This window comes from Myodes glareolus, chromosome 6 (genome assembly GCF_982192425.1).
Source record: "Myodes glareolus chromosome 6, mMyoGla1.1, whole genome shotgun sequence".
Classification (NCBI taxonomy): domain Eukaryota; kingdom Metazoa; phylum Chordata; class Mammalia; order Rodentia; family Cricetidae; genus Myodes; species Myodes glareolus.
The window spans coordinates 21,901,512-21,916,249 of record NC_142031.1 but is presented as its reverse complement, the minus strand read 5'-3'; the positions used below and the strand labels follow the sequence as shown (position 1 = coordinate 21,916,249).

The window sequence follows — 14,738 nt, the reverse complement described above, 5'->3', positions numbered from 1 at the left end:
ACCTTTATATGTTATAGGAACAATCACAATTAAATGGAAATAATTTAATAAAACTATTAAGCCAAGATGCTATTGCTATATAGAATACCCAGTCTATTTATCTGGCAAATTAATTAACTCTTCTTGTGATACTATAGAATTTTTACATTTGGATATTCTCTTTAAAAAATATTTTCATCAATTACTCATCACAATTCAGAATTTTTAAATGAACATGTATGTTTATGGATTTTAATATGTTTTCTTCTCCTTAATACCACATGTTCCAGTCACATGGTCTAAATTATTATACAATAGCTTCATCTTATAACCTTAACTTTTAAAATGATATTTCTTTTAATGCCATCTCACTGGACAAACTATAAAATGTTAGTGCTCTCATGTGTGCTAGAAAAACATTGTAGAGTTGGTTCTCTCTCTAGTTTCCCATGGGTGCTGAGGATTGTCTCATGATGAAGCTTTCATATCCACCGTCTAAAGTTGTGATCCTCCTGTCTCCACCCCTTAGGACTAGCCTACCAGCATGCACCACCACACATGTCTTTGTTGGTTGCATCACCTGTTTTGTATGGATGATGCTACATGAATTTAAACACATGTATTCTATTAGAGACATTATGCCAACAGACTATTTTACAAACTTCCTGGTCGAAATTTTAGACTCATGACCTTTGAGTCTGGAGAAATAACAGCACTCACTTACAGGAGAGATGACGTCAGGATCCTAAGGAGTTCACCTTTCATGTTGGCTTGGGTGCTTTCCTTTCTCTGGAACCACATGATAGAATGGCCCTGAAGCTACTGTAATGGTACTTCTGTTTGAATTCTCATAGAGTCACTCAGAATTCTCATATTAAATGAGAAAAAAATTAGAACCTGTCTTTGGCTAATATTTGATAGTGACCAAAAGCTTGCTTGTACTGAAACATGGTCAAGTTGAACAGAGTAACAACAGGATTCAAAAACAAGCACAATGGGGCCCTGTAGAGGTTTGTAAAGATGTTACATTGCCCTCACTTTCTTCCCTCATTTCTGTCTTTTTCCTTTCAGGCAGGGACGGAGCTGAACAGTCATTAACAGAGCTGCATTAACTCTCCCATGCTAGACACATAAGCCATACATGAGAAAGGCATCAGCCAACACTTCCCAGACACCATCATGTGCTGGACATACTTCATGACTGGTGTGGTAGACTTCCTTGCATGTCACTCATGATGTATTCCAGACACAGGAACATGGATGGCCACATGATCAAGAGGAGGTGACTGGAACTCAGCCTCAGAGTCCACAAAGCTACACTCTGAGACAATGGCAGGTCACTGGGAGAATTTGAAATAGTCTATTTGGGATCACAATTCTCAACATTTGTAATAAAACTTTATTAAGAATATTTGGTAGTAAAGGAACAGAAACAAGAGGGCACTGAAATTAATGACCTTGTCGTTGTCAAACACATTGGGTGCTCTGTCCTGTTAAGGTGGCATTTCTACTTTATGCAATCTTCATAATTCAAGTTCAACACAGATGTGCTGCTTGTGTCCCAGATGATGAGAACTCTGCAGGTGTTAACAAGGACAGTTCCCAGGGATGCTCTCACACAGCAGTGGGGACGGCAGTGTGCTCTGTGATGCACAGTTGTTGGTTTACATGAATGCCCATGGGCAAGGGAGCTCACAAAGGACAGAGAACCATGACACTGGGAGCTCTAGGACAATGGGGACAAAGGGTGTCTTCTGAGGTTGGGGTGAGCTGACGTAGAGGATTCCAATGGAGAAGCATAAAGTGAGCTCAACTGGTTATGTATTCCCAAGGTGATAGCATTGGTTAAGATTCACGCTCCAGGCTGTCTGTGGTGAGGGGTCTATTGCTTTTTCCTGAAAAGGTTTACACTGTGCTTTTTTACCACATAAGATGAATCAGAAGAGCAAGCTGTCCACTTACACTAACATTAGAAACATCTTCTTCTTTGAGACAAGCATTGGGATCTCAGGCAACAGTGTCCTTCTCCTCTTCCATGTCCTCACACTCAGTAGTGAACACAAGCCCAGACTCACTGACTTGCCCATTGGCTTCTTGGCTTTAATCCACCTACTGATGCTGCTGGTTGCAAGCATCATAGCTACTGATATTTTCATGTTTTATCATGGATGGGACGACATCACATGTAAATCTCTAATCTTCTTATACAGATTTTTAAGGGGTCTCTCTGTTTGTGCCACCTGCTGGCTGAGTGTGCTCCAAGCCATCACTCTCAGCCCCAGAAACTCCTGCTTAGCAAAGTTCAAAAGGAAATTTTCCCCAGGTCACAACTTGTGGTCCTTGTTTGCCCTTTGTTCTGTCTATTCATCTATTTCCAATTATCTTTTCATCTCCATGGTTAAGACCCCTAATGTGACCTCAGATCACCTACTGTATATGACTGAATCCTGCTCTCTTGTACATTTCAGTTTCCCAATGAAATACATAATGTCTACATTTTCCATCTTCAGGGACGTTTCCTTTATGGGTTTCATGATCCTCTCCAGCGGGTACATGCTGATTCTCCTGTGCAGGCACAAGAAGCAGGTCCAGCATCTTCACAGCACCAACTCTTCTCTAAAATCATCACCAGAGCAGAGGGCCTCCCAGACCATCCTGCTGCTCTTGTGCTTCTTTCTGCTCATGAGTATCTTGGATAGTTTTATGACATTCTCAAGGCATATGTTCAAAGATGATCCAATATTCTACTTGACCCAGATTCTTGTGGGCCATAGCTATGCCACTGTCAGTCCATTTGTGTTCATCAGCACTGAAAAGGATATAATTGGCCTTTTCTTTTCTATGTGTGCGAAGACAGTGACTATTTGATGTTTGGGTAAAAAGACTTGTTATGCAAATCAATGACCAGAGTGTAATATCGCAGCTTACACAAAGAAGTAGATTTTGGTCATGCATAAACACCTGTAACAAAAGGATATAGAGTTAGGAGGATCCTCAGGTTCTGGTACTCAATAGGCAGGATGTGGTGTTAGTGAGAGACTTAATCTATATGGATAAGAAAGTGAGGGAAAGAGAAGGACACCTGCAATATGAATTCTTATTGGTATTAATAATAAACCCAGACACATATACAAGGATTAATGCTGAAGACCAGAGAAACAGGATGCCAGTCATTAGAGAGCTTTTTTTCATATACCAACACTCAAACTGAAGGGGTGATCCTTCCCTCAGACTGCGTCTCCAGACTGCCTCTGTCTTCACCAAACCACAGACTTTAGTACAGAGGCAAACGTAATCAAATTTTTTTGTAAAATATTTATACTTGAATCTTCTAATATGTCGTATAAGTAATTGATGAGCTTCCCGTTGATCTCTTGGCCCTATTTCACATATTATTGCTTCTGATCACCGCAGTCATAGCTGCAGACATTGTTTTTCCTGGCAAGGACAGGAACATTATATGTAAATTCCTTGTCTACTTGTACAGAATTTATGGGGCCTCTCCCTGTGTACCACTAGCCTGCTTAGAGTCTTCCAGGCTGTCATCCTCAGTCCCAGAAGCTCCTGTTAAGCAAAGTCAAGCACAAATCTCCCTGTCACATCTCATTGCTCTTCTACCCATGAGTTTCTTTTGTGGGTCCATTGACCATCACCTCTTAGTGTCTATTACGACCATACACATTTTGACCTTGGGTAACTATATGTATGGTACCCAATTCTAGGATCTTTTATCCATGAGCTATGTCATGTGAAGTATGTTTTCCACAGTGCTGGCACTTAGAGAATCCTTTCTTATTAGTCTCATGGCCTTCTCCATCGGGGACATGCTAATTCTCCTGTGCAGGCACAAGAAGCTGTCCCGGCATCTTCACAGCACCAGACTTTCTCCAAAATCATCTCCAGGGATAAGGGACACCCTGACCATCCTGCTGTTCTTCAACATCTTTGTGCTGATGTCCTTCGTGGACAGCATTTTCTCCTGGTCTAGAACTATGTTCCTGGATAATTAAACATTTTACTGCATCCAACCCTTTGTAGTACATAGCTTTGCAGCTGTCAGTCCTTTGATGTTTATGAGCACAGAAAAACATATAGATTACTTTTGATGTCCCTGTGTGAGTGGCTGATAAATGTCTCAATATTCAATGTTTGCACGTTCCTTTAAGAAGAGCCAATGTGATAGCATTAGAGCTCTCAGTCATGGCATAGTGTCCATGTGCTTTTGTGTACATGAAAATATTAAGTTGATTTTTTTCTATTACAATTATTAACTTTAAGCTATGTGTTAGCAAAAATACGCAACAGAAAGTTAAACCACATGCACTTGGAGATGTGGTAAGACTTATATCTTATATCATACATGTAAGATACATGATATATAACATTGTTTGGTATCTTTCTATCTTTCTCTATATATGAATTTATATATACATAACAATAAGTCTATTTTATTTAATTATTTATTAAACTTTCCACCACTTCCCCGCCTCCCTTTTCCCTCCCCATCCCCATCACTACCTCCTCCTCCCCCTCCCTCTCCTCACCTCCCCCTCCCTCTCTAGTCTTAAGAGCATTCAGGGTTCCTTGTTCCCTGGGAAGTCCAAGGTCCTACCCCATCCATACAGGTCTTTAAAGGTGAACATCCAAACAATCCATGCTCCTGCAGAGTTAGTCCATGCAGTAGAATTAAATCACAATGCCACTGTCCTTGGTCATGTTCCTGCTCCAGCAAGCAACAGAACTTGGCAGCCTCATTCACGTGGTTCTGGTTTCAGAGTCAAGACAGAAGAAAGGGGTTATGGAATCTCCCTCTACAATTAAGGAAATCTGTGAGTTCAGGTATATGTCAGGGGTGTCCATGAATAGAGACCTAGAGAGGCCACTGTGTGAAGTTGCAAAGGTGAAACCTGGAATGCCTCGGAGACTCAAAATATTGGAGATGCCAGAGTCATGGGATACCTAATGGGGAAGCTGCTAACAGGGAGTGGAACCAGCTCAAGGGAAAGAAGCTGTTGTAGTCAACAAGGCTGAAAGGAGTTGAAGGTTTGAGAGCACTTTGACATTTGACTTGCATGGAGATGCAGAGTAAGGAATTTGCTCAGAGGGATTTTGGTCTTGCTTTGGTTCAGTGTTTCCTTACTATGCTCGCTTCAGTGTTCTGGAATGGTGATGTATATCCTGTGCCATTATATGTTGGTAGCATGTGATGAAAGCTTTTTGATTTTGATTTTACAGGGGATTAGGGTTGAAAGTTTCATACATCTCAGAAGAGATTTTGGACTTTGGACTTTTAAACAAGTCTGAGACATTCATAGACTATGAGAATTATTAAAGTTAGACTAAAGGCATTTTGTATTATGATATGGCTTTAAGCCTATGGAGGGCAGGGAATGGTATGTGGTGGTTTGAATAAAATTGTCTCCCATAGGCCCATAGTGAACAACCCTGTTCAGAGGTATGGTATTATTGAAGGAAGTAAGTCGCTGGGCCTGGCTTTGAGGTCTCAGATGCTCCATCCAGGCCTAGTCTTTCAGTCTCTTCTTTCTTCCTGAGGATTAAGATATACAACTCTCAGTGCCTTCTCCAGTGAGAGGCCCAGGTCCCCACAGATTCACTGAGTCCATAGTCCTATCACAACTTGAGCAGCCTGGTTCTGGGTTCACAGCCAAGGAAAGAAACACAACCTGAAAATGGGACTAGAACCAGGGGAAGAAACACTTTGTCCCTGAACCTAGATTCAGAGAAAAGCCCCAGAACCCTGGAACTAGTACCAAAACAACACGCCAAGTCTGTAGATTAAGAGCATACTAAAGATATTTGCCTTGGCCCTATGATTAGGGTTAAGATGATATAAAGAACCAGAAGAGGAAACACATTTTGCCCCAGGAAGCGATGCCATTTCTCTTCCTAAATTGAAATCAGCCAGTATCTGAACATGGAAAATGAACCAATCAGAGCTTCAGGTTGTCACCAGCAGTTGGAAATTCCCCTCAGGCCTAGAAAGCCTCTTGACCTCATCAGAGGGCAGCCAATCCCAAGCTTGGAATTCTAGAATTTTCCCTCATATCACTAAGGGGCAGCCAATCACAATACACTCCTGGTTTTCCTGCTGTGGGTCTCTCTCCTGTGCTGTTCCAGTTGCTGCTGCTGCTGTTGGCTTCACTCTGGCTGTTGCTGCTGCTACTGCTGTTGTTGCTGCTGTTGCTGCTGCTGCTTCCACTTTGGACAGGCAGAGGGAGCCAAACTACCTCATGAATAAGGACTCATTGTTTTTGCATATGAGTCGGTCTCATGTGATTTGGGTTCTGGAATTCAGGCATAGCTTTTGCTGTGTTGTGTGGGAACCCAAACATCCACTACAACCACCCTCCACTGAGTCCCAAGGCACGAATTAAACAGGTATCTTCCTCTTTTTTCTTCTTTTAGCCCAGGCTACTTAAGCAGGTTGCTCCTGCTAGCCAATCTTTATCCTCCGGACATAAGCAGATGCTGCAAATCTCTGTGTCTGTAGTTAGGGGCTCTTAACCCTGTAAGAGCAACTGGTCAAAAGTCTGGTTAGAAATCTTTTGGATCTGTTGTTGAAGACAGCTAGGCAAGTTGTTTATGAGACAGGATGCAATTCGTATGACTAAGAAAAATTAGGAAGAAAGGGCTTAAGAAGGGTAGAATCCAATTCTGTATCTGTCAATTAGTGATCCATTGGCTAGAGGTATCAAGCTGTTTCTGGTTTTGAAGATCATATGGAGTTGGTGGATCTTGTTTTTCACTGCTGTAAAAACCTTCGGGGAGCTTTGGGTTACTTGTACTGTGTCTACACCACAGGGTCTAGAGTGTGGGATGGGCATTCTCAGTTTTTGAGCATGTTTGATGGACGGGTGACTGTGAGAAATGTTATAGGAAAGCTTACCACTGACACCCATTTTCCATCTGGGGCGCCATGGGTTCCTAGTTAGGATGAAAAGATCCTGTTTTTCAAAAAGGCAGAGTGTTTTCTGGAGGTGGCATCATGTTTCCAGCAGTTCCCCGACCCTACCATGTGAGTGGTCTGATTTAACTACTGAGTATGTATTTCCTGGACCTCAAATTCCCATACATAGAGTCTGCTCTTGATGGGGTTGAGTAGGGAGAAGGGGAAGAGGTAGGGCATGACAGAGTAGGGCGGGTCTTGAGTCTTTATGGGCGTGTGAATCCTCATTCTTCTGGGACGAGAGGCAGACTGGTAGTCTCTATAATTTTAGGGATTTCACCTCTGCTACTTGACAGACATGGGTTAGAGCTACCAATGCAGCCTACTGATTTGTGGTTGGATCAGAAGGGCCTGCACTACAACCACTATGGTTACTGAAACAATAGCATCTCCTCCTGCTTACATACTCCTTCATATTGGGGAGCCGCCATCAGTGTGCCATGTGTAAGTGGCCTGAAGTAGTGCTGTCTCCTTTTCAGTAACATAGAGAGAAGGGGAGAGTTAGCTCTGGAAGTTGTAGGGCTGGAACCTGGAGGAGGGCCTGTTGAAGTTTACAGAATGGCTTGCTAACAGGGGTCAGAAGAGGCTAGTGTGAGGGTCAAGGGCAGCTAAACAAAGGTGATGTGCAAGAAGAGTGAAAGAGGGATTTGAAGAGGATAAGAAACTGGACGTTCCTAGGAAATTTCATCTTTTGTAGAAGGGAATGTGAGTCACTGGGTTAACAGATTAACAGCTTTCTGACTGGACATGCTTAACTCCCCTGAAGTTCGGAGAAAGATGGGACCTTGGGCCTTGGTTATCCATTTGATCAGACTTTGTAGTTGGATGATTTCAGGAGAGTTTGGGTGTCCCACACCTGGGCTTCTTCTTGAGAGGCTGGTAAAGGAAAAATAGTGTCAGATTGTTGGGTTTGGAGGTTGAGGGGAACGGCTGGTGATCCTGGGAATAAGCAGAAGTAGGGCACAAGACAATTAAAGGCCCCTATTTGGTTTGGGGTCTCTGTTCACCAAGTGGATGGGACAGGTTGGTACTGCAATGGCAGGGTTGGCGAGGAGAATACCTCTAAAGAGGCAACTAAGTGGTCGGTGTTGTTGGAGGCTGTTCCTGGCTGTCTAGTCTAGAAATAAGTGCACAGAAACTGTATTTATTAAATCACCGTGTGGTCTATTATAGCCCTAGCTTCTCATTGGCCAGCTCTGACATCCTAAACTAACCCATATCCATCAATCTGTGCATCACCAAAATGTCGTGGCCTACCAGAGTAGTTACAGTGGGCTCTAATGGAGGCGTCTGTCTCCCACGTGCATCTACATGGCTTCTCACTGGCTCTCCATTCTCTCTCTCTCTCTCTCTCTCTCTCTCTCTCTCTCTCTCTCTCCAAATTTCCTGCTTCACGAGAAGTCTGCCAGAGGCTGTGGACCTGTAGTCTGAAGATGGATTCCCCAATGATACAAAAGAACTTTGAGTAACAGTGCAGGCAGCGAGATGTTTCTGTCATTTCTAGAGTTTAAGAAGTTGTTGACAATGCACTTCTGTTAACTTAAGTAATATTATGTCCTTCTGGGGTCTTTGATGGAGTTGAAGAATAGATAGTTATAATTATAGTTTTTCTTAGTTATGATAAAAGATACATTTTAACTGTGATTCTTGCTTGATATTTGTTTCATTATATGTAATTTTACTATGCTAAAGTCAAAATCTTCCTTTAAACAGAACATGGAAAATGGTGTGTGAAGTACTTCTGTATATTTGTTGATTTTATTGGTTAATGGATGAAACTGTTTTGGCCAGTGACTTAGAAGAATAGAGCTAGGCAAGAAAAGTAAACTGAATGCTGGGAGAATGAAGTCAGAGTCAATGAGAAGCCACGTGTCTGCTCTCAGGAGACAGAAGCATCAGAAATTTGCCGGTAAGCCACAGTGAAGTGTAATACACAGATTAATAGAAATTGGTTAATTTAAGATAAAAGTGTTAGCCAGAATTACTCTTAAGCTATTGGTCAAAAGTATTACAATTAATACAGATTTCTGGATGATAATTATGGGAGTCTGGGTAGCCAGGAATCAAACAAGCAGTGGTGTTTGGTTAGCTTGTCAAGGTGGTTGCCTTACTGTGACAATAGAGAAACAAGAAGTTAAGGTATTCCCAAGAACTTCATCAAGATTGAAAAAGTAGCCTTGTATCGAGAGGTAAGGAGATGTACCACCCAGATGCAGTGATGGTTCCCTGAGGCTTCCTGTTAGAAACAATAGTAGTTTGGGCAAAGGACTATAGGTCCTGTTGTTCATCTATGGACAGACCACGGAGGTTGACCTAAGGGCATTCTGGGATTGATATCCTCATGTTCCTCATGGCATGCGGACAGTCAATGCCTCAATGTCCTTCTTGATGGCACCTTAGATTTAGACTGGGTAGTCTATGACCTACCCTCCTGGGATCCTGGACCCAGTGACCCTCCTGACCACATTTTTAACAAGGATGTGAAGGTTCTTGGTCTTTTGTGCTTCTGCGTGGGCCAGCTCAGACTCTTTAGCTATCATCAGGTACTTTTGTTTATGGGCTTTTTCATCTCTTCCATGATACAACTTAAAGGCCACAGCTAAATCTTCTGACTGTGAAATCAGGGGTCCTCTCTGTAAATATTTAAGTTTAGCTTTAATATCAGGGAAACTCTGAGAGAAGATGTGGGTCATAAGAAGTTGCTTTCCTTCTGGAGTCTCTGAATCCAGGTTCCTATTGTAAGAGGGCCCCTGTATGGCAGTTGAACTGAGATATTTTTCCTGGATGACCTTGTGGACCTTTTTATAATTTACATCTTTAAAGGCAGCCATGTGGAGACCAGCTAGGAATGGGGTTGGTTTAGATCTGGGAGGTACAGGAGATCCTACAGCAGAGCAAGAATGAGTAGCAGGAAGACTAAGGGATGTCTCTGGGCTGAAAGTGTGTGCCAGGTAGAGTTGAAGTGGACCAATCTGTCACTTAGGAGGGTAAAGGGAAGTTGAAGATTCCAGAAGAGAGGGAGCTATGGGCTTTTTGTCTATAGGGGAGAGACTTATTAGCTGGATCAATGGTAACAGTTCCATTCCGTTCTGATTTCATAGCTAACAGGATCTTGGTGGGAAAACAGAAGACAAAGAGAAGGCTTGGAGCCAAGGAACGAAAAAGCATTAACATAGAGGGTGTCTTTTCATTTACCCATTAGATCCCAATAGTTATAAAGATCCTGAAGAATATTTGGATCTAGTCTGCCATTCGTTAAATGGCCATTTAGATTGGTTATCTAAGGGCTAGTGATGTTCAACTTTATTGAAAAGGTGATCAGGTTTAGGGGATTTCAAATTGTGTGCCATGTGTAAAGGCTTGAGATTTTCTAGGAGGCATCCCAAAGGGGAATGTAGGGTATGGAATGCTGAGTTCCCATGGATGAGAGAATTTGGAGAAAAGGTCATTGCTGCCTGTAGGTGCAGGCATTCTCTGAACTCAGGGAGGACTGAATAAAGACAAAGCCATTCAGATTGTCATCATACAACTCAATGGGAGTCAAATGTAGCAAACTTAGCCTGGCTAATCAGGTAAGAGACTCAGGTGCTTGGTATCAGGGCTTCCGTATAGATGAGCGGTGAAAGAAAACGGGGCTTTAGGGGGAGGGTCTCATCCACAGGAAAGGACTGGGAAAAGAGAGACTTCTGTGTCTTCTTTTTGTGGGAAGAGAGGAGGAGAGGACAGGAAGTGATGCTATAACACATCTGGGTCTATGGAAACTGCCAGATTGCAGCTTCAAGGTTGGGGAGTATGGACAGGGGAAGAGGACCAACTGTAGCTTCATGGGCTGTGTCTGGGGTACTTCCACTTTCAAGAGTACTAGAGGGATGCAAGAAACTCAACAGTCTCTTCTCAGACCCATGGAAATGTTTGTACCAACCAAAGAGGGAACTCACTGAATTCTTGCTGTTTAATGAAATACTGAATGATTCATGAACCAGAAGGTGAATCTATTGTAGATGGACTGGTGACAGGGAACAGGGTCCCAGTGTGGCTCAGACCCCAAGGTGAGAGCAGATTCACCAAGGGAGTATATCCCGGGTTTCAGCATCAAAATGTAGGGATGTGTGAGTGTTATAGCTATGAGCTGCAAAGATATCAGGAAGTCAGGCTCTACTTAGAGTGACAGTAGGACAACTCTGGAAGGGTATAGCCATAATGGGACAGTTCTGGAGGCTGGAGTCACAGTAGGACAGCTCAACCCTGGAGAAAATGGATCTAGACATATCTGGAATCCATGCTCCTTAGAGCAGCAATAGGACGGCTCTGGAGATTGAAGTTTCAATAGAGCAGTTCAACCCTGGAGTATAGAGCTGCAATAGGACAGCTCTGGAGGCTGGAGCCCCAGTAGGACAGCTGAGCCCTGGAGGAAAGGTGTCCTGACTTTATCAGGAAGCCAGTATTTCTGAAGCTGGTGTTTGATGGGGGATGAACTTACAACAGGATGTTGCAATTTTGATCCTCTCCTGGAGAGCCGCTACAGTTGAACTTTGCTCTGTCCCCCTAAGGGAACTTCCTAGCAGATCTCTCACCTTCTTCCTATGCATAGGAGTTACTTCTTGCACTAACACTCTGCTAAAGGAGAAGCCTCTGTAGAAATGTAGCAATCTCCTCTGACTTCAGGGAATAACTGCTACATTTTCTGATCAACCATGTGCAGTCCACTTTAGGGAACATTCCAGAAAGGTTTGTCTGTTCTTCTGTTCTGCTTAGCCTTGCTCAGCACCCCTAAGGGAGTGTCTCAGTAAGGTTTCTCAGCTTATTGCCCTAATGGATGTCCCAGAAGGTTCTTCTATTCTGCACCAGAGTCTTTTGAGAAAGCGATTTATTTGGGAGGGAGGAGTCCAAGAGAGGCTTCCTTAGAATGGGGGACAGTAAAAGGCAACCTGCCTCCTACTGAACAGGCAGAGAGGCTTAAGTAGGGCTTCTTAGGTATGGAATTTTCCCAGGGAAAGGAGAGATTGGTTAGTTTTCTCTGCTCAGGGATAGGTGAGTTGAGTTGGTCAGGGGCGTAGATGGCTTTGATTTCAGGGCCAAACTGTACTTCTTTCCCTGGTGCTTTTTAGCCTGGATCTGGTTCTAGGGACAAAGTGTGTTCCTTTGGTGCTGGTTCCAGAGATAAGGCATGTTTCTTTGGTTCTAGGTTCAAGGATAAAGCTGTTTCTTTCCCTGGCTCAGGTCTCACATCCAGGGTCTGTTTCTTTCACTGGCTCTGACTTCAGAGTCAGGGTGCTCAGTGATTGCTTGGTTTCCTGCCCAGGGATTGGCCAGTTCAGTTGGTGAGTTCATCAGATGGTCAGAGACATTGATGGCTTGGATCTCAGAACGAAACTGCGTTTCTTTCACTGGTCACTGGTTTTTTTTTCTTCTTCCTTTTCGCTCTAATCTTAAGACCAGGGCATATTTCTTTCACTGGCTCTGATTCTAGGGACAAAGTGTGTTTCTTTTGCACTGGTTTCAGAGTCAGGGTATATTTCTCTGGCTTCTGGGTTCAGGGATAAGTGTTTTAATTTCCCTGGCTTGGGTCTCAGATCCTGCATATGTTTCTTTTACTGGTTCAGGGTTCAGAGTCCGGGTGCTCAGTGAGTGGTTGGTTTCCTGCTCCAGTTGGCCCTTTGATTATACATTGGCACTATGTGACAGGTAAATCCTGCCCATCTGTAAAGAGTCCCAGTAACAAGAGGAATCCAAGACAGCATTAGAATATAAAAGCTTAAGTCTTGACATTAAAGATCAAGTTTGTCCCAAGAATTTCAGGGCCCTGGTTTAGGAAGTAGTCTAATGATGATGCTGTCCCTTTCCCAATCCCCAGTAAGCAGGACAGGAAGTTCCGGGACTGACTTACTCCTGACACCTCTGGATTCAGGCCTTGCTGGTATGGCCAAATTCCCATAGAAAGCAAATTGGAGTGGGCGTTTCCAGGATTAAAGTAGACCTATTGCCAGCTCTAGTGTGAAGTCTCCACAATACCATCAAGCCATTCTGCTTAAAGAAAGTTGTAAAAGGAGTCCTGACCCAGATGCTTGGTCCAGATGCTTGAACTATAAGGCACTAATTTCATTAAATAAATGAGACTTCCTCTCTGTTAATGCAATACATACTGTTTTCAGAGACCATACATCAACTTTGATTTCCAAAGTATGAAGGTACAAGTATCCTCATGGCCTACTACTACACTGGCCATCATACTGCCTTTCATCCATGGCTAAAATTATTTCTGGAGCCATCCATTATGGTGTTGCCATAGACGATTTGGTGGTGGAAGCCATGGAAATCGACTCATGGTCAGCAAGCTTCACCTAGCCTGGTCCTGTCTGAAAGATACTTGCTGCTTTGATATCTCTATGGATAATGGTTAGAGAATGTAAGGAAGCTAATCCCTGGAGATCTGTGGTGAAGGTTCAGTGGGAGCAGAGCTGGTGGCACCTCCACCTTGTACATAGCTACTTGCTTTTCATTCCGATTTGATGCTCCAAGGGAATGGTTTAGGGGTGCTCAGGAACTTGGGAACTTTCATTTAAGTTTGGTGTAGGACCACCATCCAGAGACAACCAGAAAAAGGAGGAGCTGGAATTAGAGATGTCAGACCGAGTCTGGCGAGCTAGTACAGGCAGCACAGGCAGCATAGGCACATGGTACCCATCATGCTCATTCCTCAGGGCCAGTGCTGGTGTGGGCCTTGGCCAGTTTCCCTTCTCAAAGTTACTGTTTTTCGTTACATAAAGAGGTTGGGACTGGATGTCATACATCGCTTCATATGGGTAGGTGTCAATCTGCTGGTCACAGTCAGACGCTCATGAACTCTGGGTTGCCTCTAAAGGCCGTTTGAGCTCTGATCTGAACCTCATCCATGCCTAGATGTGGGGGTCATAGGTTGGAAGAAGCAGGTCTCTGAACAGGTCAACCCAGAAGATCCTGAAAGAAGTTTTTAGGGACAGCCTGGCCTGGAATCTCAGCTGGGTCCAATATTGATTTTCCCCAGACTTCAGCCCCATTTTCAGGTTGTGTTTCTTTCCCTGGCTCTGTACACAGAGCCAGGATGCTCGGGGGTGTGCTATGGCTATGGGATCACTGAATCAGTGGGGGTCTGGGCCTCTCGTTCCCCCTCTAGTAGTCGCTCTAGGGGACCCAATCATTGATCTGTGCTGAGACTCTTATGAAATGTACTGATACCATAGGACCTTTAGCTTCTCAGTGGTAATTCATTCCATGATGAAAACCAGGCTCTGACAAAAGGGAGGGGGAAATTCCCAGACTTTCCACTGTAGGTAGCCTGGCTTACACCGTGGAGATTACAAGAGACCAAACCTTAAACCAAGTGGAAACCTGGACCATCATAACAGGTTAAACTCTGACCTCTACAAAACTTGAAATATAGATGCCTATATAAAATGAGAAGAGGCTATATTGAAAATTCTTTATAAAAACAAAAAGATTGATGTAAATGTGGATTTTTCAGTAGAGGCATTATCTCCTTTAGTAAAACTGAATTCTGATCAGGATTAAAACTTGAAGCTGAAATGGCATCATCCTATAAACCAGTTAAAGTACTTTCAACAAAGATGAAAACTGAGATGAAGGAGCCAAAGGCTGTGAGGCAGAACAGGAATGAGCCCACATGGAAACAGTGCACAGAAGACGGGAGGAACCTGCACCATCCTCTATTGTCCAGGAGATGGGATGCAGTGTCGGGTGAGAGGCTGGGGTGATGCAGTTAGACAAGTTATGAAAGCAGCTGGTCTAATGCAGT

General features: G+C 43.4%; 1 protein-coding gene and 1 pseudogene across 1 annotated transcript; both read left to right on the top strand.

The window, feature by feature from the left end:
- The first annotated feature begins 1,890 nt into the window (after positions 1–1,890).
- On the top strand, positions 1,891–2,847 carry LOC148121682 (vomeronasal type-1 receptor 48-like). Its single transcript, XM_087906702.1, has one exon. The coding sequence runs from the start codon at positions 1,912–1,914 to the stop codon at positions 2,845–2,847; it is 936 nt and encodes a 311-aa protein (XP_087762828.1). The 5' UTR covers positions 1,891–1,911.
- Positions 2,848–2,999: 152 nt separating this feature from the next.
- On the top strand, positions 3,000–4,144 carry LOC148121681 (vomeronasal type-1 receptor 94-like; annotated as a pseudogene).
- Positions 4,145–14,738: the final 10,594 nt, after the last annotated feature.